At 36.9% G+C, this 24,862-nt stretch overlaps 1 protein-coding gene across 1 annotated transcript in view; it reads left to right on the top strand.

Moving 5' to 3' along the window:
- LOC140245756 (deoxynucleoside triphosphate triphosphohydrolase SAMHD1-like) overlaps positions 1-13,334 on the top strand; it is a 56,353-nt gene extending 43,019 nt beyond the window's left edge. The window contains exons 10-12 of the mRNA XM_072325280.1: positions 8,523-8,627; positions 9,067-9,174; positions 13,200-13,334. Coding sequence (XP_072181381.1) covers positions 8,523-8,627; positions 9,067-9,174; positions 13,200-13,334 — 348 coding nt within the window. The remainder of the gene's footprint in view (positions 1-8,522; positions 8,628-9,066; positions 9,175-13,199) is intronic.
- Positions 13,335-24,862: the final 11,528 nt, after the last annotated feature.

The following is a 24,862-nucleotide window of genomic DNA, read 5'->3' as shown; positions in this document are numbered from 1 at the left end:
TCAGTGGGAATCAGTGGGAATGCTAGGGGATGATTGTTCCAATTCTTGCGGGATTCATTTAAGAATACAATATCTATTGTTGTATGAAAATTATTTACTTCAGAATGGTTTCAGATTCAAGTAATGTGCAGTTTAATGTTATCAGGTTAGCATACCTGTACATTTACGGGGCAGCGCCAAATCATGTCTTCAATATGGAGAGAGAGAGAGAGAGAGAGAGAGAGAGGAAAAATATAATGATAGCGATTTTTTTTTTTTTATGGGAAGGACCAAGTTATCGACAACACGGCCACATTGAAGGTTATATAGCATAAAAAGGCTCAGAGAAACACGAATTTGCAGTCGTCCCGGCTGGCATAATGATTGGGTCATTTTCAAGGACAGATCACATCCATGCAGTATTACATGCACACTTCCTTCACAATAACGCACAAACTTGAAAAAAACGAGCAATTTGTTAATGCAGTCTTTAAAGTTCATGACAGTGTTGAGTCGTGAATGATATTTATCTACAAAATCAGGTAACATTGGAAAGAGTAAGAGTTCCAATTTCTTCACAAACAACATATCGTTCTCTATAGCTGACATTTCTAAAAGAGTAGCCCTAAAAAGTTGGATAACTTTTTTATAATATAAAAAAAAGTTATTGCGTATTGTATATTATACAATACGCAATGTATAACCTTGTTATTTTTCATCCAAAAAAAAAAAAAATGCACAGTTCACTCTTGACTGATATATGTGACCCTGCACCACAAAACAAACAAAAAGTCGCCAGACATGTATTTGTGACCCGCTACAACAAAAAGGTCCTAAAGTCGCGCACGGTCGAAGCCGTGAAAATCGAGTTTGAAGTCAGAGCATTAAGATTGGTCAAAACTTACGATTTTCTGATTTTGATATAGTATTGGAGTCTAACATGTCTTCTATCATCTGTCGAAATTTTGAAGCAAAATGGTGAAAGGAAAGACCAAAAAATAGCGTTTTTCTGAGCCATGTTTTTTGGCGTTTCAACGAAGCAGAAACTGGTTCGAAAATTTGGATTGAGCGCCACAGATAGGTTCCGCCCCTAACAACGACCGGAGTGATCTCATTGGTCAGTTTGCTGCTTGCTGCTGACCGAAGCGTGAAGCTCGCACACTGCCCAGTCGACTGGTGCGTGCGGGCGGGGTGCGCTATGCTCAGCCGCTTCTCACATCCTGGTCACTGATTGGTTGGTGAGGAGACCGCCGACGCTGATGTGCTTGAATGAACTCTTCGGGGGTTGCTAGGGCTTACCTTCTATTGTCCAGAGGTGAAAACTGACTTGCGTGTGTTGATCGCGATTGCGTCGAAAGGAAGACTTATAGGGCGCTTTTCTCGAAAAAGTGATTTTCCAGACGTCTCGACATGCTCTCTTTTAAACATCGATATCTCCGCAGCCGATTATTTGTATAAAATGTGTTATATATCAATTTAAAGCAGAAAGATTAGGGGATTATACCATGCAATTTTCAAATAATCGACCTCTCCCGACTTTAGGATCATTTTGTTGTAGCGGGTCACATTTTTAGTTAAGGACAGATTCTAAAAGGGCAGACTCTAAGCTTTAAAATTACGTATAACTGAATTCAAATGGACACTCCTAACCTATCTAAATATTGGAAAGAAATCGCTCACTCTGGAAAAATGCGAACCGAGAAAAGAGGCTCTGAAGTACAGGGTCTATCTTTCTATTCAAGCGTTTAATCTTTACCAAACCGTGCTAGCTGTGCGATGAATGGGACAAAAAACAGGATGTAAACCATTCTGCCCCCTAAGAAAAAACGCAGTATCTACATCCAGCTCTATTTCTCAACAACCGAGATATTCACCATTCTATATTTTTGCCAAAGCCCCTGGAAAATATACTCTTTTGAAAAATTCCTTCATTGTGAAATTTTAGTCTATCTAGCTACCAATTTTCCTGGAAAATATTATTTTGTGTTTTTGTTTTGTTTTTAAGTTTTTTATGGAAATGTAGATACTTTGGGGGAACCCCATGCAATTGACTGATTTCCCCAAGGAAAAACGCAGTATCTACAATGGAACGAATTTCCCCAAGGAAAAACGCGGTATCTACACTCACAGCGGGATGACTATGATTAATGCATCTTCTGCCATAATTATGTATGCATGTATACATCATTGTACAAGTATTCATGGTCCTCAACCTTGGGCCATGGGGGATGCATCCTCCATTACCCCATTTATGCCCTGATTACAGAGCAGGCTTCATAACATTAACAAATAACAAATCGTTCTTGGAACGTTTTGCTTTTTCAGATTGCAGCTCAAACCTAAAAATTAAAACATTCCCAGACCGATCTAGCTCTAACGTTACGTGTTTAATATGAAGCTTGCCAGGGCTGTAATGTGATGCTACATGGCCTAGCCGCTAACTAGCATCTAGATCTAGATCTGTACAGTCTAGGCTAGATCGTCTGTCTAGACTAAAATAAATTTAAATCGGATGTCAGGACCTAGATCGATCTAGACTAGTTTTTCGTTTATTCTAGGCTGGCTACGTAGCAGGCTACACTAGTCCACAGCCTCAGGCTATACATGCCCGATACTGACAGAAAAAAAAAATAGCCTAGAAGGTTTAGTCTATTATGAAGCCCTACACGAGACAGGACTCTTTAATTCGAAAAAATACATCTAGGCCTAGGTCTAGATCGCAGTTACATCCGCTCTCTAGGCCTATTCCTTCTGGATCGAACCAAAGTTTTTTTTTTATGTCATGTAAATTTGTAATGTAGGGCTAGGCCTAACTTTTTTTACTTGTAAGTTGTAGCATGCAGCATAGGATCATACATGCAACATTACGCAACCCAGTTTTACTAGGGTCTAGATAAGAATTAAGATACAACTTATTCTTAACTGTCTTTATTTTGTCCATTTACCTGTTTTTCACATAATCTATTGTCAGCTATTTAATTTTAAGACAGTATGGTATGGAGTAGATGATTGAACATTGACACTTCGCTAAACTGTTATGATTCTAAGTGGTTAAGTTTTAGTTTTAGACTTCTTACTTAGTTTTATAAACATGTCTGCCCTATCGTTAGGCCTATTCTAGTCCTACACTAGATCTTTCTTTAGACTTTCGGTATACGGACCATGAAAGTTCTGATTAACGTTAAATCTAACGTCAGAAAAGAGACGCAAGACTCAAACGCTACTGTCTAGACAAGTCTTAAACTTAGACTTAGATCTAGTAGGCCTATAGGGTCTAACATGTTACAACCTGACGTTTATCCAACAGAACACAAATAGATCTATTGCCTTTCGGCGAAACTTTCGGATTCAGAGCCTGAGGTATTTTGACTATAGGGTCTAGGCCTTACAAAGTTACTTCACGACAAGTTAATATTGAAATAGTACGGAAGCTGTTCATAATCGTGGTAGAATATGAAAGAATAAAGCTGATCGTTTGTCACACGAAGCGAGGTAAACACAAATGTATGCATTTGAAAACATGGAAAACATGGAAAACTCAAAATTGACTAGGTTGACCCGTTTCACCTTTCTTGAGTCCTCACGGAAAAATCAAGGGGTGCGACTTTTTGTTCGTTTTGTGGTGCACGGTCACATACACTCTTATTTCTGCCGAGTCAAAATTTCAACTCTGAATCCGAGCAAAAAAAATGTTCACTCCGATCCGTGTAAATTTAACACCAATCGTGTACTTCAAATCCGAGTTATCATTTTGGTTATCGGACTTTTTACACCTGCGCAGAGTCACATCAGAAATACCAAGCGCGGTGTACATGACATACGCGCGCTACAATTGGTCAAAACATGTTATGTGTCCTATGTGACGTAGTACCCACGCGAAAAGAAAAAGCGTCCTTTCTCGACGATCTGCCGCGGCCGCGAGATGTCTTGCAACATTTTGTCTTCAAGATGGACAATTTTGTGTGCACTTTTCAAAAGGAATGCGGAATGGAGGAATATATAGGTCTAAACAGTCAGTTTTATTTAGGGCAAAATGAACTTTCGACACGGACACATTTTGTACGTAGCCCTGGGCTATATGCTATACGTTAGAACCAATCTACAATAGATGTGAACCTACCTAGCTACACCTCCACTGTGCATGCATAAAATACACATACGATCTTGATTGCTAATTCGAGCTACCGTACGGCCGCCTACGGCTACGGCATTACCAGTCAATGTGTCCGTGTCGAAAGTTCATTTTGCCCTAAATAAAACTGACTGTTTAGACCAAGTTTGAGGCAATTATTTATATGAGTGTTGTGAATGAGGTGGGTACTCACCGATGAAAACTCCTATGTATTCCTCCATTCCGCATTCCTCTAGAAAAGTGCACACCAAATCCGAGTCATTACTACACCAAAATGGGTTACTTACAATGTGGGAAACGACACCGTATCAGAGTGAAATTGTGATCTTTTGATTCGGAAATCCGTGTCATTTTGTTGAAATAGATTGCACCTAACTGACCCAATTTCCGAGTCAAATTTGACACTTTCCGAGTTAATTTGACGCCACAGAAATGACTCGGAAAATGACTCGGAATCCGAATGAAATCATTTGACTCGGAAGTCCGAGTAGCTTTCATTCGGATTGAGATGACTCCCAGCTGGCGCCATTTCCGAGTTACATTAAACACTTTCCGAGATATTTTTGACGCCGCATAAATAAGAGCATATATATATATATATTTATATATACATATATATATGTATGTATGTATATATATATATATATATATATCCCTAGTTGGCACCTTAGGGAGACATATTGGGGGGAAGTGTCTTCATTAGGGAGACAACTGGTCATTAAGGAGACAATTTTCGTGTCTCCATTGCGTAAATTGCCATTGAACATGTATTTTAAAATTTGCATATAAAACAAATGGAAATGTCTTCCAAATGACCCATCTAGGAGTATATATATATATATATATATATATTTGAAGTTGATACTACTACTTTGAAAATTATAAGTACAGTCCGACCTCTCCTACCCGGACATGTCGGGATCGGTTCTAGGGATAAGGGATTTGGCAGGATTTGGGAGACTCGATGATTTAAACATGAACCTGCTCACCCAATTTATCAATTTTAGAGTAATCACGTCACCTCCTTTTCAGCTTGTCTGTGCTCATAATTCTTTGATGATTTGCTAAATGAACATTGCCTGTACCGTGCCAGGATTCAACGAAAGGTTTTCTATCTGTGTTCAGTAGAGGTGGTTTGGGGGTGACGTTCGTGGACGTCTAAATGCATGTTATCTAGATGACAATTGCAATATTAATAACGTTGGTAATAAGTGATTCCTGTGCGCTTGTGTAGGATATTTGATGAATTTGAAATCCCCTTTCCCCATGTAATTAACTATATTTAAAAACAATCATGCCGAGATTACATACTCATACCAGGGACATCCGGATGAAGGGAGGGAGGCTATTAGAGGTCATGAATATGGTCATGAATATATATATATATATATATATATATATGTATATATATATATATATACATATATATATATATATATATATATATATATATATATATATGTATATATGAAGAGTTTGTTTGCAAAAACCGATAAGTCCATATTCGTCAAATGGAGATATTTGCGATTAAAGGTCAAGAAAAATAAAGAGAATAATAAGAAAATTTCTGCTTCTTTTGACCATAACTTCAAAAATGTACCTTCATATGTAGTGACCAATATATCATTTAAAAGGTATTATTTTGTACTTTTTGACAAAGACCGTACTTCAAAATCTTCAAAAATGGACTTATCGGTTTTTGCAAACAAACTCTTCATATATATATATATATATATATATATATATGAAGAGTTTGTTTGCAAAAACCGATAAGTCCATATTTATCAAATGGAGATATTTGCGATTAAAGGTCAAGAAAAATAAAGAGAATAATAAGAAAAATTTTGCTTCTTTTGACCATAATTTCAAAAATGTACCTTTATGTGTAGTGACCAATATATCATTTAAAAGGTATTATTTTGTATTTTATGACAGATACCGTACTTCAAAATCTTCAAAAATGGACTTATCGGTTTTTGCAAACAAACTCTTCATATATGTATATATATATATATATATATATATTCTTGTCATTACGAAGTTTTACATTTTGTTTTTGTCCCTTTCAGTACACTTCTTGATGAGAATTAGGCCTTTAGGTTTACATTGGTTACCTTCCCAGTAAACAATTTTCCAGAGTGTGTACTTTCTTTTCATTATCAAAGTTAAGAAAATCCATAATTTGTGAGGTATGCACCATTTGAAAATTTAGAGTCTGTTCTTTCGGAATCTGCCCCTGACCCCTCAGTAATGGTTTTTCGACATTTGGTTTTGTGATGCCGGGTCACGTATATTCTAGACTGACAAAGTAGGTGACATTTAACGTAAAATAACATTCTCTTTAATAAGAACATTTAATCGTCCCGCGTCTGACGTGAGTAGAATATACTTTTTTTTAACATTTATTTCCGAAAAGCTCATGACTTATTTCTACCAAACTTTGCAGATGTAGCGCCGTTGTAAGGATCTTTACATTTTTTTTCTTAAACTAGGGTAATGATAAAGGTTGCTGCTATGAGTATGTCGATTGGTGAGTGTAGTTTCAAGTTAATACAGTACAGACCCAGAGCAGGTACGACCGGTGGATGGTGGACGGAAGGGGATGGGTGAGGGGAATGGGTTATGAAATGTCGGTCTAATTTTCTATTTTCACCTTTCCTTTGATAACTCAAGCGAAATACTGAAGTACTACCAACGTAAGTCGTTATTATTATACCCCCCCCCCGACTCAATATCCCCAACCTACCGAATGAAAAAATATTACAACAAAAATGCTCTGTAAAACCGAAAATACTAGGAGCATAATACGCATTTTTTTTCCCTTTAGGGTTGTTTTCATGTATTACCCAGAGGATGCGCGATACAAGAAATATCTTATCTAAAAATTGTATGATCAAATTTTGATATTCTTTGATTTTTTTTTTTTTTACATATTATTTTGGGCAAGTGAAATTACAATCAAAGTTCGTCTCATAACCTCCTCTCCAACAGAGCTCTGTTTTTTTTTTTTTTTAGACATTTATCACATCGCATAATTTTCAACCGAAATACGTCTTTTTCCTCGACTTCCCAATTTGAAAAGGTTATGGTTGGAATAACGAACCTCATTGGATTTTTTTTTTTGAAGATACAGTTTTTTCTTTTCTGGATGATTATTTTTCCTAGCGCTAATCTTCATTCGAAATCTTATCAAATTTTAAATAATGTTTTTAATCTCAAAATCTGATGAGATTAGGTTATCCAAGTTTTTTGCTGCATATTAATCTTGTGATTTACCCGTTCGTATTCTTATTGTCAAGAAGTGTCATTTTTTAAATATGAGTTCAAGAAATTGAAACAGATTTCGTGTTATCATATTATATTATGTCTTTGATATTTACTTATGTCAGCTTAATTTCCATTCAGCGTGTAAGCCATACTTAGAATAAAAGATAAAAGAAAGTAACTTTTTCAAGATTATATTTCTCAAAGAACACTTGAATAACATGTAATGGCTTTTAGACCACAAAAGAGGTAATTTACTATCAACCTGGTAGGTCAATATCAAGGTAAACTTTAGACATGAGTGCACAACTACGTTTTATCTTTCGAAGGCACACGTGTAAAAAAAAAAAGATGCAAAAAATACCCAGTTGTCATTCTTGCGTGCTCTTCATAAATGCTTTCCTTGTGACAATAAAAAAAGATAAATTTAACACAATAAAAAATCCTGAGTGAAGTTTTTATCTTTGTTACTTTAAAGGGCAGTTCCAAATGAAAAACAACATGTCCTTTTTGTGACATTTAATTTTGTGCCTTACATTATGAATACAATTCTGTTCCCCCATGTGCAAAAAAAAAAAAAAAAATCCTTTGAAATAACCTAATAGTTCTATAGTCAATTAAATAATAATTCATATAGTATTATAATACATTGATAATTATCAGGATTTTCGATGAAAACTATGAAATATTTCTTTTTCATTTTCTATGTTTTTCTGCGTGTATACTGTTGTTGTTGTTATTTCAAAGAAAGAAAGAAGAGATAGAGATAATGTGGGTCCTATACATTTAATTAACCCCAGACAACACTAACATATACCAAAACATATACCAAAACATTAAAAATCTTAAAGTATACTGTCAGTTACAAACTTCATTTCATTTAAGGACTGGATTATCCTTTTACATGTTTTATAATGAGAGACCCCAATGTATTAACAAATGAATTGTTCTTCGTAGGATAAAAAATCCTTGTAATTACAGTCTGAAAACTAACCCTTGTTAAGATTTTCAAAACTACATATTCTTTCCCATTTTAAATACAAAGGAATCCTCGAAATAATAAAATGTAGGAACAAAGTATTTTCGGAGAAAATTCAAAAACAAACGGTCAGATTTTTAGTCTTTTCATGGCGTTATTTCCTCATAGGTACGGTCGGATGATCCGAAGGAAATAAGAAAATATCTTGTTGCAGACGATAACGCCCAACCTGAAGACAAGCAAGTGTGGAACAAGGATCGTTTGTTCGTAGAGGTATGTATACGAATCGAACGGTGTAACTAGATCTTTGTACACCAATGCTGACGAAAAGATGAATCTTATCTATTACTATAAAAAGAAACATAGAGCCTGTACATGAGATATTTACACAACCTAAAGGTCACTCTTGGTTGCACTTATTCCATGTTCTGTGTCATATATAAATGCAGGGGTCGGTGCAATATAGTGCTAACCCACACTTTTGTGAAAATTGAGTTACATGCATTATCATAATCCTTATCCTTCACTCTAACCTCCGTGAAAATATCATATTTTAATTCAACCAATAAGATGGCAAAAAATGCATGCATTCATGTTTTATGTATGTGTATGACAAGTAGGCATGTGTTTTATTTTTGTTAAATACACTTACTTTAGTGTTACATAGCATCAATGTAAATGCTAAATGTACATGCACTCATTGTTGTTACAGGTATCAATATTTGATTACGGCATGGGAAGCAAAAATCCATTTCATGAAATTCCAGTCTACAAAAAGTCCCAGGAGAATGAAGAGGCGGAGCCATTAACGCCACAAAAGGTAAATTTTATGAGAGAGATTTCATTCCGACATAGATTTTGTTTGGATTTCCGAATCAGTCATGATAACGTTAAATGTGACCGTGAATCACAAAACGAACAAAAAGCTGCACCCCTTGATATACATGAGGTCTCAACAAACTTAAAATGGGTCAACCTTGACATTTTCATATTTCCTGAAAGAGCTGTTCTTCTCGTACTCAAATTAAAGTTTGAGGTCATAAAATGATTGGATTTTTTTTTTTTTGTAGAGTAGTATGATAAGATATGATACAGAAGCCTCCTTGGATTTCTTGGAAATCCTTTGCACATGACTCTTTACTCTAATTACTTTTTGGGGAAAAAATGCTACTGCTGGCAAAATTGACATTAATCATTGTCAGAAAGAGTTGATAGAGCCTGCTTAATTTCATCCTGTTTCAATAATGCCTTAATTGCTGTTCCAAAGGTTTACAACCCTTATTTGTTTGGGCTCCATTTGTCACACAACTGGCATGGCTTGGTAAAGACTACGCGCTTGAATAAATCCTACAGTTAAAGAGTCTATTTTCTCCGTTCACACCTTTCCCGAGTATGTGCTTTGTTTCCACTTTTATAGATTATACATAATTTAAAGCTTAGAGTGTTCTCTCTTAGAATCTGCCCTTAATTAAAATCTATGTCTGGCGACTTATGGTGGTTTTGTGATGCAGGATCAACAATGCAGTCTACCCATGTGCTAACAAGTTTTTGTAGAACCTTTATCATTGTGACGTGGGTTTTAAGTGATGGATATATTGTTACGACCAAAATCACACTGAGAATGATCGCACAAAAGAAACAATCAACTAATATTCAGGCGGTTTATTAACAGTAATATTGTGGGTACAGACTAGTAATCGGTGTCATATCAGTACAACAATGATCAATAGAAACAATTACAAATCGGTAATGGAATCACTTACATGCGTCCAAACTATCACAAAGTCGCTACAGTTCCCTGATAGTGTCCAGATACGATGTTCGATGCACAAATGAATGATCCGCGATGCACCGATGAATGATTCCTGCGACGTAAATCCAGAGGCACAGGTTACAATAGTCCGCGTTATAATTCCAGGGTATATGTCCACAATAGATCCACAGTATAATGTTCCCAGCAAAATGTGCAGAATCCAACGACCACGTCCAGTCGATGCGTTGAATGATGATTCACTTTATATTGTCCAGCTAGGAATCCAGCCCGTCACAGCTTTGCCGTAGCAATGTCCGTTGACATTAAAATATGGAGTCCAATGAAGGCACATTAATTCTCTGCAGGCAAAATGTCTCCCAGGCCAAGTATCTCCACAAACATAACAGGTCAGCAGGTAACACAGGACTGACTATAACAAGTCGCTTCAGAGCCAGAAGTGACGTAACTCTCAGAGCAGAGGTGTTGGGTACTCTGCCTACTGCAGAATTTCTCTGGCTTATATACTATCCATTCACCCCCTTCTAGCACATTCGATAACTCTCTCCAACCTACTAGCCAGTCTAAGTTCCAGGAAACCTGGATGACTCACTGCCTTACTATGTACAAAACATCATTGCCAAGAATAACTACCAATCACATTGGGCTACAGGGACAGTGCCTCACTCAGCCAAATATGTTAGCACTTCCCAGAACTTTCTGGAATGGGTGAAATCATTCTAGATTGAGTGAGCTATAATGTATTTCCTGTTACATGCATGTACTGTATAGCTACATTGTATACCACCTAGAAAATTTTCCACTTATCTGGTCAGCCTGTATGTACTATATCTATACCACATAGAATGTTCTCCATTAATCTGGTCAACCTGTGCACATACACATTAAAACAACAATGCATACAGTACATCATACATGTACATAACTACTAGTGTGTACATTTGTGACAATATTCTAAAAGACCAGTATCTAAGCTGGAATAACTCAGTGGAAGCAGATTTTCGTTACCTATCTAAAAAGAAGAATCTTTGGGATTGAGATAACTGAGACAAAGAGGTTCCGAATGTTAGGACCTATTCAAGTGCAAAATCTCGCAACAAACTCTGCTCTGTGCTGGGATCGAGACAGAAAAACAGACAAACAAAAACAACAATACAATACAAAACAAAAACAACCAAAACAGGATGTAAAACCCGAAAACCACCAGTATGAAGAGTAGATGTGGGAGTGCTGGTGCTCCGCCAATCGTATACTCTATATAGGTGAGGCGCAATTACAGTGTAGATTTATGTCATTAGGGGTGAACTAGCCAAAGTCAACGAAGCAGCTGTTAAACGCCCGCTGACAGTCACTCAATGACTGGCAATAAACCTCCCCCCCCCCCCCACACACACACAGTTGACTACAGCTGACGTTCTCAAAGACGAATGTGTTCATGACGAAAGTGAACTTTCTACTGTTATCGAGACTGTTGTTCAAACTCCTGAACAACAAAAACTTTATCGCCTGATAAGCAGGTGTTTCATCAGGCAGAACTACGTATCTCTTTTCGTGGTTAACCATGTGCTTATCAGCCAGAACTGCCCCAGATATTGAGTCAAAAAATCTCTATTAGGAAATTCTATTTGTAGAGATGTACTACATTGTAGGCCGTCTAGACCGTTGTCTATTTGTGACCCTGCACCTCAAAACAAACAAAAAGTCGCCAGACATGAATGTTTAGTTAAGATCGTATTCTGAAAGAACAGACTTTCAGCTTTAAAATGATGTATAACTCAAATCAAACGGACTCTCCTAACCTCTCTAAATATTGGAAAGAAAGCACAAACGCAGGAAAAGTGTGAACTGAGAAAAGAGGCTCTGAAGTACAGTGTCTATTCAAGCGCTTAATCTTTACCAAACCGTGCTGGCTGTGCGATGAATGGGACAAAAAACAGGAAGTAAACCACCAGAGTAACAAGAATGAAGAGATTATCAGATTGAAATGAAATTGAGCATGCCTCACTAACACATTCTGTCAATAATGGCAACTTTCAAATTAGTAGCACTATCCTTTCAAAAGTTATTAGAGTTGAAAGTGAAGAGTGTGGACAATTTTTTTTTTCAGAAATGAAAAAGGGATCCTAAAGACACACCTAATCACACTATTCTACCAAAAAATGTTCGAGATAAACTGCTAAAAAAACACACTTTAATGCCCGTTTTATGATGCCAAATTTTAGCATAATGTAAAAGAAGACCCGCTCTTTCAGAAAATATGAAAAAGTCAAGTTCGGCTAGGTTGACCCATTTCAATTATTTTCAGTCCTCACGCAAAATCAGTGTGTGCGACTTTATGTTCGTTTTGAGGTGCACGGTCACATTTAGGCTTAACGTTACCCTAGACTATCTATAGTTAGAGACAGAGTTCAGTGGTAGAGAGATCTCCATGCGATACAGATCACATCGTTCCTACTCTATGCCCATGTAAGAGTGGGCCTAGACCCTATTGACTGTAGGCCCTAATCCTATACTCTATCTCATCTAAAGAATGCTAGGCCTGGCTAAAGGTTAACCTTTTGAAAGTGAACTCTTCATTTATGCAAAAACAGCCTAGCAGTGATTCCCTTGCAAATTTTAGGGTAATAGGGTCGAAGGTCATTGGCGAAAGCTTAAGGCCATTTTACAATGCTAAAATAAAAATGAATAGTCTATTCAATAAAATCTAAATACTCAACACATTTTCTGACAAATAAAACAGTTGCCAAAGTGACATTCCTTGATTCTTTTAAGTGTTATAAAAAAAAAACCTTCAAAAATTTCATTTTTTATTCCTAACTCTCATATTATGTAGAAGAAGAAATTTTGTTTTCGGAAATATAAAAAGAATAAAATTGACCAGGTTGACCTATTCAACCTATTTGTTGTCCTCACATATTTATTATAATCAGGATGTGCAACTTTTATTGTACTTGTGATGCACGGTCACACATGAAAACGTTCCATAATTGTTTATGGTTAATTCGTCGTTCCTTATGTACCCTCAGAAAAACTGTATCATTCTTATATCTATTTTCTCTTTTCTGTGTGTTCAGATACCTGCTGACGTTCCTCACGAGTTGGAAGACATGACAGTGCGAATCTATACTAGCGTGACTGGAGCTGACTTAACTCGGGCTCGCAAATACTACGAGAAGAACTTCAAACACCTTATTTTGACTGATCGCTAATTACTCTCGAGCAAACAATGGAAAGCGATGAACTTGTGTTACTACATTCTTGCCATCTTACCTGACACTTTTTTAAACATCCGTTCCTGCTACTCGGCAACCCTTGGATGGTCCTTTGAAAGTATATGTGCTTTTTATTGTGGAATATACTCAAATTATTATTGACATGTTGGTCCGAGTCGATGGTGCTAGGTCCTCGTCGGCGTACCATACAGATTCATCGTTCCCGAGAGCATGAAGGGCCACTAACCTTTTCCAAAGTTTAACTATAGTGTTTGGCTATTTCAAACCTCAACGTTTCCGCAATAAATACACCGTTTATTAAATGTTATTAATGGCTCAGGTAACCTTCCATACAGACGAGGTTTGAAAAACAAAATTATACAAAGATATGCATATATATTACTTTGTCTTTTCTTGTATAAGCTTTTTATTATTCGTCTTCACTAATGGTATTATTTTTCTCAACAGCATTTGCATTTCCGATTGAATTTTTCCACTTTTCTGTAGTGGTTTCATCCCCGGTCGTTTCTTCCATATGTAATCAATACGTGTTATAAAATCATGCTGCTATGACAAATTCGTATGAGCGATCCATAACGCGAGGACACCTTGACGAGGAAGAATACTGGCGAAGAGCTGACAGATTCTATTCCGATCAGGGAGACTTATGATAGATGACATGTGCTCGAATGCAGTTTAAGATGCCTCTATTTGTGTGAGTGTGTTGGTGTCTTGTGTGTGCTTTCTATTGTGGGCAGGTGTACTTGTGTAAAGTTGGGCGTGCACGCCTCTTTTTTTTTTTACTTTAAATCCCTTTACTAATTAACAGTACAAATTGTTCTTATTTTTTAGATAACATTACTTTGCCACAACCATTTCAAAATATTGAAACAGCCCATGCAATAAGTGTATACGTGCGGGCATACATTTATGACCTTTGAATGGTATTTCAAGTTTTTGTGTTTGTATGCTCACATTTATTTTGTAAGGATTTATCATAGTTCTATCGATTCCAGTTTTGTTGATACTTTAATGATCACACTAATCACTTTTCCTTTAATGTGCATTACGGTGCTGGAAATACGCCAGTGAATATTAGTCTACAAAGATCATCCCTATCAATTTTCTTCACCATCCAAGTAATTGTATTTGCTTTCTTATGATATTTCAACGTAATCCGAAATGTAACACAGTGGATACCTCCACATACCAGTATACTGCGTTGTTGAAATGGTCATTCTTAAACGCAGTGTAGACTTCGTAGGCAATGTATTCAACACAACCATAGTGGTACAGGGAGTTATTCTATATCCTATTTGACGCCATAGCTTTTGAGCTTTGTCCTCACAACCTCTAAATAACATTGTTTCTTTCTTAATTCCTTATTTACCCACATGTGGCGAGAATCCGATTACAGGTTTTTATTTAATTTGGAGATTTAGTTCATTTTATGTCCTTTATGACGCTATAACCTTTGACCTTATTAGCTTCAATTACATTGTTTCTTTCTTACGTCACTATACTTTACTAAGAACACATCCAATCTTCCGTTCTTGGATCATTTGGATATTCCGCTTAGCTTAAGTCTTTTATGACGCCTATATAACCTGTCAAGTTTGGTGAAAATTCAATATTTTTTTGTTTTAGTTATGAGGAGATAAAACTTATTTTCAGTGTTCATTCTAACCCTTATGACCTTTGACCTCATAACCCAAACAGATTTCTATTTTAAAACTCAACATGAACAATCGATGTTACCTTGTTGTATAAGTATGATTTTTAATCTTTTCATGTTTTATAATCATCGATTTTGAACTTGCATGTCCATAATTGGGTTATTGAGTTTTAAAAAGAGGAAAAAGCAAACTGTTAAATTTCAACTCTACCACTTTGGAGGATTTTAGTTTTGTAAACAAACAGACAGACAGACGACCGGACAAGACAAAAAGACAGACCGACATACGAAACTGAAAACAGAACCTCCACCAACGGTACGTTTCACTTACTTGATGAGAAAAAACAATAGAGGACTCTGTTCAATCATTTAGATCTACTGCATGCACACCCACGACTCCAGAAGTGTCATATATGCTAGGCCTGATAGGTTTCATAGCTTATCATGTACTTACCTTACTTCAAACCAATAACAATGTGGGCGGATCTTCATTTTCCATGCTAATTAATAATAACATTATTTTATGAAGAATGCAAAATACATTGCAACTGATTGACAAATTGCCCTACATCGACGTAAATAAGCACTGAATTGATCAGTGTTTTAGTAGTAGCCATGATAAAAAAATCATGGGCGTACATACTCGAGCAGGATTCGAACCCACGACCTCCTGTCGATGTAGGGCAATTTGTCAATCAGTTGCAATTAGAACATCACGTCGGAAGAACTTCATAAATTTGAATAGCAAAATACATTATCACTTAAAACGGCTCTAAACAAGCTGAGTTATACATTTACACACACATATATATATATATATAATTATATATGTACGGACATTCCCATCCAAGTACACCTGTTGTGACTCTTTGATATCCCAGAATAGGTCAAATATTCCTTAAATTTTCGTGAAAATTAAAGTGCTATAGGAAATGATGTTCGGTTTTAGCACCGCGCTATTCAGTAGGAAGTCCAATCGCAGTTCCCAAATAAAACTGTCACTTCTTCAAGCCTCCGAGTGTGCGTTGATTGAAATTTTATTTATTATCAATTTTGATTATCAATTATTTGAAATGATACAGCATGATTACGAATTACTGATGATGTCTTCACGTGCTACGATATTGACTTTAGTGTCTGTATAGTTTATATTACACGCATATATATATATATATATATATATATATATATATATATACAACTGCTCTTGGTCTTCCAACTTATAAGTTAACAGTGCAAAAACAGTAACCAGACATTATGACTTTGAAGCAGATTGATGTGTGTAATGACATAATCATTAGGGGCTATTGTAATAGGGCCTAGTTGATGTGTTAATAGCACATGTAAGGCCATTGTAAATGTTTCGTTCTTCGGTTCGGAACAAGTGTGATAAAATTATGTCGTTGACTCCCACAGAAAGACAGACAGACCCACACACATACACACACACACACCGTCAAGCATACATATTAATGTTATCGCAGTATACATCCACGACAACGTGAACTGTATCTTCACAAAACATCCGGCTTTCAATAATTGCAGATGAAATAAAATTAAAAACAAAAGAATATAATACACGATTTTCATATTTCAGTTGTGATTGTCATCATGGAATTGTATTGACGATTAATGATTAACGGGGATATAACTGGATTTGACTAGAATAAACCCTTGTAGAGTTGAATTTCATTATAGAATAATGTTGACTTGAATTTGATTGAAACGATTGAATGATTACCTAATAGCTACGGACAGCAGAAATGAGTTCAAAAGAAAGCAAAAAGCTTCGACAGGCTGCTTAAAGTATCTTCTGACTGACTAGACAATGAGATTAAAATGCCTTGCTCAGAGGTAGGCATCTGAATATACAAATAGAATACTAGAACTAGAACTAGCAGAACTAATATAATTTACTATAAATATCGTGTATAGTTTTGTTACCCACATGAAATCAAAGTGACAGATTGAAAAAAAAAAATGAGTACATGAATTGCCATATTCTCTTCATTATATAAAAAAGTGATACTGTGATTTTATTACGGCCTGGCTGTAGAATAATATGTAAATGAATAAAACCGTCCAGAAATATTGACAATATGTGTGTTCTTTTAATGCTTTCCGTATTTTCTTTCCTCTATTTTCATTATACGTGTAACGCGTCCTCTTTTATATATTGTGTACTTTGTAGGTCCTAAGTGTGTGCGCGTTTGCGATCATGCCTGCCTGCGTGTATTATATATGACACTTTAAAGAAATAAGTATGTAGAATGAGGATTGTCGACGAAAGATGTTTTCTTCAAAGCACGTGATTGTCTTTTTAGCCTTTCCTTTCTTTTCCCACATGATTGAAGAATAATGAGACGTGACTGGTTTCAGAATAAAACAAACAAACAAACAAACAAACAAACTGCCCTTTATGCATTTATTAACGATAAAACTGTCAAGGAAATATAAGTGAAATTCCACAAAATGTCATTTGCACATAACATATCGTGTTGGAAACTGACATGCCAATATAGAAACAGATGCAGATGCGATCGACTCAGTAGTATTAAGTATATTTCCTCGAATGTCGACCAAGAATTGAACAAGAGGTTGCATTCATCTTTCTCTAAGATTCTTGGCCATTGATTGTTCTTTAAAGTGTTGGTACAGACTTTTGTATACGATCGCCAATATTGAAATTTGCCCTTCTTGATTAAAAAAAAAAATGATTCGAAATGAATAGATGACTGTAATTGGGTTGGAATTTCAATGCTGTCGCTGGCCCAATCGATGGGTCATTAATTTTAGTCTAATACCTTTTGTTTAAATTTACATGAAAACGATGGGAGAGATGTCTGATGATTATTATTGTTATTGTTTAATTATTATTATTGTTGTTGTGACTGCGATTTCTCTTCTTTTCCCACATAAATGGATTGTTACCAGAGTACTCAGTTGCGTTGAATTTTTCAGTATTTAACGTGTTGAGTTAGGGCAGTTTAATTATTATCTTTTTTCTTTTTTTTTAATGAGCCATGATGGAAATCCCCCCGTGTGCCATATTCTGGTACACCAACGTAGTCACGCTTTAAGAAAACATTGCGTTTTCAAATCTATGCAACTTCTATTTACATTTCTGGTAGTGAGTGAAGTTGTAAGAGAAAATTCCAAGCTTTGCTTTGATTAAAATTGTAAAACAAATCGATGATTGTATTTCTTTGAAATGACAAGTAGCTGCATGACTGTAAAATAATAACTTTTGAACACAAAACAGTAACAAAAACACGGCTTGATAGTAAAATCACCACGTAAAATGCAAGCTATATGTGAGACGAACGGAGTGTGAGAAAAATGTCGTTTTACTGCGGCATTCGGCGATGTATCGATCGGACGTGCGAACGTTGAACATAAAGAGTTAAGGCTAAGGGTTTTATTTGTATTATAATCTTTCCTGTCATTAATATATATTTTTTCTTTTAAGATATTATCATTATAACTACATAATCCGATATTTCGTCTGTTTCTTTTTGGTCGGTACGTGTTCAAAGACACAATTGTTAATACCAATAAATGAATTAAAAAAGAAAATCAGGTTCAACCCTGAATGGAGACCTGACTTACAAGTGAAAGTACCACGTATAATGGATGTTACTCCCGGTAGACTTGTACTTCTGAGACAGTTAAAAGACGAACACTAGAATAAACAGGAAAGGCGATTAATTATAAATGGCGAAGCGTCCAATACGGATGGGTACATCATTGGCTTCATGACATGATTTCAGACAAGCTTTTTTTCCACGTAATCCCGAGCCTCTATGATCTCAAAACCAGTCACGCTAGTAAAGATTCGAACTGTCACTTCTTTCAACTGTTGGGGGATATCAGCTGGTATCTAAGTAGAAGAAATTGGGAAAAATGACGAGCAATGCAGTATAACTGGAATTAATTTGAGAAACAATAAGTAAGGAAAATCGAAACCGTAGAAAAGAAATCTAAGAATGTACATAAGGAATTTATATGTCTTGGCCTTATATGCCATAAAGTATACTTGTATAATTAAAGACCTGAATATAACAACGACCCATTGCCAATTTTTTGGTCAAATTCAGTTTGACATGGGAAATTCTAGATTATGCATGGACTCATCTTGTGTATAAATAATAAATCCTAATTACCCCCGGAAGTGCCTGAAAAGAATGAGTGAAATCTTATATGAATGTAAGAATGACTCAAGTCCAGGACTTGGGTCATTTTTACATTCATATTTACAAGCGCCCTCTCTCATCGCTTCTCTCATCTCATACAGCAGCCTATCCTCATCCTGTATATATGATTCAAAGAACGACCCAAGTCCATATGAATCAAAGAACGACCCGAGTCCATCACACAAAATGGCCTCTCCACACTTGATATAAACGTTGATTGTCATGATAATATATGTTCTAATGTGTATATACAATGTTGCCTTCCTATCACAGTTAAATTGAATATTATTGGACAAATAAAAAAGATATGATTTTTTTTTTAAGTTTACTCGAAATGGCCTTCCATGGACTTGGGTCGTTCTTATATTCAGATACTCATATATACTGGGTGTCCCTAAAAAAAACAGAAACGTGGCTTTTCAGTACCTTGCGTTCTAAAAGTGATATATTTTTTGGCATCATTAGAAAGAGTATCTTCCGTAGAAGACAATGGTACCATAATCATTACATTTAAAAAGTACTGAACCAAATTTAATGACTTTGATATCATTGTCGTTTGCGGATAATGCTTCTTCAAATGATGTCAAAAAATATATAACTTTTAGAACGCAAGGTACTGAAAATCCACCGTTCCGCTTCTTTTTTTTTTTTTTTTTTTTTTGGACACGCAGTATATATATATATATATGCATATGTATATATATATATATATATATATATATATATATATATATATATAATTTTTGTATATATGATAAAAACATAAAATGGCATTAGACTGAAGACGGACAAGGCACAACTACATGCTGGGATGTCTCTATGGGGGCCGGAGGTGTGAGTTTGCGTCAGTGAAAGACAAGATGAGGTGGGTCTCTGAACCGTTTATCTTCGTGATAGTAAATCGGAGCATGACGTTGGCAATATAAGTCCATTGAAAAGCTATCAGGGATTCATATTTGTCATGTTTTTTAAACACTGATTTCATCCTTTCATCTTTGGCTCTTCGTGGAGGGAACCATGCCAGTCCATGGATGCGTCGTTGCTACGCCAAACGCGCACATTCACACTGCGCGGTTACCATGCACTGTGGCAGCAACTACCATTCTAGACGCATTCCATCACAAGCAGGTTAGTTTTGAAATCCGTCCGACCAGGAGCAGACGTATACCCTTGTGTGTATGTTCTGCTTCAGAAACGGATTTTTAATGTAACATCACATCGCATCCTGGTCGCTGATGAAGAATGCGAAGACTAACCTGTTTGGTGTCTTGTTCTAAAACATGCGCTTAATTTCCTCGCCAGGATATAGCGTTTTAATGCCATTTTAGGTTTTAATCTCATATATATATATATATATATATATATATATGATAAAAACATAAAATGGCATTAGACTGAAAACGCTTTATCCTGACGAGGAAAGCGCATGATTTAGAAACAAACAGGTTAGTCGTCGCACTCTTCATCAGCGACCAGGATGCGATGTGATGTTAGATTAAAATCCGTTTCTGAAGCAGACATACACACAAGGGTATACGTGTGCTCTCTCTCTCTCTCTCTCTCTCTATCTATATATATATGTCCAAACATGTTGCGAATTCACGTATTGGCTCCAATATAGCGAAGAATCAAGAAATAAACTAGTAATACATTATTTCGCCAATAGGAATGAGTTTATTGAACAACTCAAATTTTCGGTGGCCTCCACCTTCTTCAGGAGTCTCGACGGGGAATGTCAATACCAAAACATAAATTGAACATGAAGAGCGCGCACTCATATACAGAGAATTGGTTGCTATGAGAGTGCGTACCCTTGACAATGATGTTGCCATGTAGACGCAATGTAGTCAAGGTACCCCACGCATAAGGAGGAGGACATTGACATGTTAATTACGTAACAATGGTGTTCGATTACTTTGTATTATCACATGTTAAGATATCGACACATGTACTCATCAACGTACCATAAGTTACCAAATTAGGTTAAAGAGCGCTCCAACAATTAAATTGTTTCATGACTTAAAATACAAAAAAAAAAAAAATACTTCAAGGTGAAGGGTTGAACAGGGATTTATCCATTCTAAACGATTACTCATTCTTCCGTTAAAGAGAGGAATAAGTCATGATGAGGATTATAAGATATTTTTTTTCAAAATATCTTTCTAATTGATAACTGTTTCACTACCACTGGTGTTGTGATAGAGAAATTAGTTGGTTATTCTGTCTGAGATTATGACGAATTATAGCGAATGTTATGATTTCATGTCTCCATCTTAATAGTCAATTTACTCTTATTTTGTATTATTTTCTGTAGATGGATTCACACTGTCATCCCATCACTCAGTTATATGAGTCAATCAATTTCACACTTGCATGTTCAAATCTGTTTAGCTTTCAGCGAGATACCGAACTGTGGCTTTTGTAAGTGATGACTTCATCTGTTTCTTAACAGGAATTATTATACCGACTTCTTCCTACCGATGATTTTTGTATTTTAAGTCATGAAACAATTTAATTGTTGGAGCGCTCTTTAACCTAATTTGGTAACTTATGGTACGTTGATGAGTACATATGTCGATATCTTAACATGTGATAATACAAAGTAATCGAACACCATTGTTACGTAATTAACGTGTCAATGTCCTCCTCCTTATGCGTGGGGTACCTTGACTACATTGCGTCTACATGGCAACATCATTGTAAAGGGTACGCACTCTCATAGCAACCAATTCTGTGTATATGAGTGCGCGCTCTTCATGTTCAATTTATGTTTTGGTATTGACATTCCCCGTCGAGACTCCTGAAGAAGGTGGAGGCCACCGAAAATTTGAGTTGTTCAATAAACTCATTCTTCAAATTCATGAAATTCTTCCGTCGAGATGTTTTCATTGCAACTGATTGACAAATTGCCCCACATCGACGTAAATAAGCACTGAATTGATCAGTGTTTTAGTAGTAGCCATGATAAAAAATCATGGGCGTACATACTCGAGCAGGATTCGAACCTACGACCTCCTGATCACCGGACAGGCGTCATCTCCACTAGACCACCGAGCTTTCGCCCGACAGCAAGTGTTGGTTCTAATCCTTATAGCATGCAGCGGGTACTGCTTTGTTATTCAAATTCATGAAATTCTTCCGTCGAGATGTTTTCATTGCAACTGATTGACAAATTGCCCCACATCGACGTAAATAAGCACTGAATTGATCAGTGTTTTAGTAGTAGCCATGATAAAAAATCATGGGCGTACATACTCGAGCAGGATTCGAACCTTACGACCTCCTGATCACCGGACAGGCGTCATCTCCACTAGACCACCGAGCTTTCGCCCGACAGCAAGTGTTGGTTCTAATCCTTATAGCATGCAGCGGGTACTGCTTTGTTATTCAAATTTATGAAATTCTTCCGTCGAGATGTTTTCATTGCAACTGATTGACAAATTGCCCCACATCGACGTAAATAAGCACTGAATTGATCAGTGTTTTAGTAGTAGCCATGATAAAAAATCATGGGCGTACATACTCGAGCAGGATTCGAACCTACGACCTCCTGATCACCGGACAGGCGTCATCTCCACTAGACCACCGAGCTTTCGCCCGACAGCAAGTGTTGGTTCTAATCCTTATAGCATGCAGCGGGTACTGCTTTGTTATTCAAATTCATGAAATTCTTCCGTCGAGATGTTTTCATTGCAACTGATTGACAAATTGCCCCACATCGACGTAAATAAGCACTGAATTGATCAGTGTTTTAGTAGTAGCCATGATAAAAAATCATGGGCGTACATACTCGAGCAGGATTCGAACCTACGACCTCCTGATCACCGGACAGGCGTCATCTCCACTAGACCACCGAGCTTTCGCCCGACAGCAAGTGTTGGTTCTAATCCTTATAGCATGCAGCGGGTACTGCTTTGTTATTCAAATTCATGAAATTCTTCCGTCGAGATGTTTTCATTGCAACTGATTGACAAATTGCCCCACATCGACGTAAATAAGCACTGAATTGATCAGTGTTTTAGTAGTAGCCATGATAAAAAATCATGGGCGTACATACTCGAGCAGGATTCGAACCTACGACCTCCTGATCACCGGACAGGCGTCATCTCCACTAGACCACCGAGCTTTCGCCCGACAGCAAGTGTTGGTTCTAATCCTTATAGCATGCAGCGGGTACTGCTTTGTTATTCAAATTCATGAAATTCTTCCGTCGAGATGTTTTCATTGCAACTGATTGACAAATTGCCCCACATCGACGTAAATAAGCACTGAATTGATCAGTGTTTTAGTAGTAGCCATGATAAAAAATCATGGGCGTACATACTCGAGCAGGATTCGAACCTACGACCTCCTGATCACCGGACAGGCGTCATCTCCACTAGACCACCGAGCTTTCGCCCGACAGCAAATGTTGGTTCTAATCCTTATAGCATGCAGCGGGTACTGCTTTGTTATTCAAATTCATGAAATTCTTCCGTCGAGATGTTTTCATTGCAACTGATTGACAAATTGCCCCACATCGACGTAAATAAGCACTGAATTGATCAGTGTTTTAGTAGTAGCCATGATAAAATATCATGGGCGTACATACTCGAGCAGGATTCGAACCTACGACCTCCTGATCACCGGACAGGCGTCATCTCCACTAGACCACCGAGCTTTCGCCCGACAGCAAGTGTTGGTTCTAATCCTTATAGCATGCAGCGGGTACTGCTTTGTTATTCAAATTCATGAAATTCTTCCGTCGAGATGTTTTCATTGCAACTGATTGACAAATTGCCCCACATCAACGTAAATAAGCACTGAATTGATCAGTGTTTTAGTAGTAGCCATGATAAAAAATCATGGGCGTACATACTCGAGCAGGATTCGAACCTACGACCTCCTGATCACCGGACAGGCGTCATCTCCACTAGACCACCGAGCTTTCGCCCGACAGCAAGTGTTGGTTCTAATCCTTAAGTGTTGGTTCTAATCCTTATAGCATGCAGCGGGTTCGAATCCTGCTCGAGTATGTACGCCCATGATTTTTTATCATGGCTACTACTAAAACACTGATCAATTCAGTGCTTATTTACGTCGATGTGGGGCAATTTGTCAATCAGTTGCAATGAAAACATCTCGACGGAAGAATTTCATGAATTTGAATAACAAAGCAGTACCCGCTGCATGCTATAAGGATTAGAACCAACACTTGCTGTCGGGCGAAAGCTCGGTGGTCTAGTGGAGATGACGCCTGTCCGGTGATCAGGAGGTCGTAGGTTCGAATCCTGCTCGAGTATGTACGCCCATGATTTTTTATCATGGCTACTACTAAAACACTGATCAATTCAATGCTTATTTACGTCGATGTGGGGCAATTTGTCAATCAGTTGCAATGAAAACATCTCGACGGAAGAATTTAATGAATTTGAATAACAAAGCAGTACCCGCTGCATGCTATAAGGATTAGAACCAACACTTGCTGTCGGGCGAAAGCTCGGTGGTCTAGTGGAGATGACGCCTGTCCGGTGATCAGGAGGTCGTAGGTTCGAATCCTGCTCGAGTATGTACGCCCATGATTTTTTATCATGGCTACTACTAAAACACTGATCAATTCAGTGCTTATTTACGTCGATGTGGGGCAATTTGTCAATCAGTTGCAAACTCATTCTTAT

Source organism: Diadema setosum, unplaced genomic scaffold (genome assembly GCF_964275005.1).
Source record: "Diadema setosum unplaced genomic scaffold, eeDiaSeto1 scaffold_29, whole genome shotgun sequence".
Lineage (NCBI taxonomy): Eukaryota > Metazoa > Echinodermata > Echinoidea > Diadematoida > Diadematidae > Diadema > Diadema setosum.
Note: the sequence above shows the minus strand (reverse complement) of the source record. Positions and strands in the feature narration are given on the sequence as shown.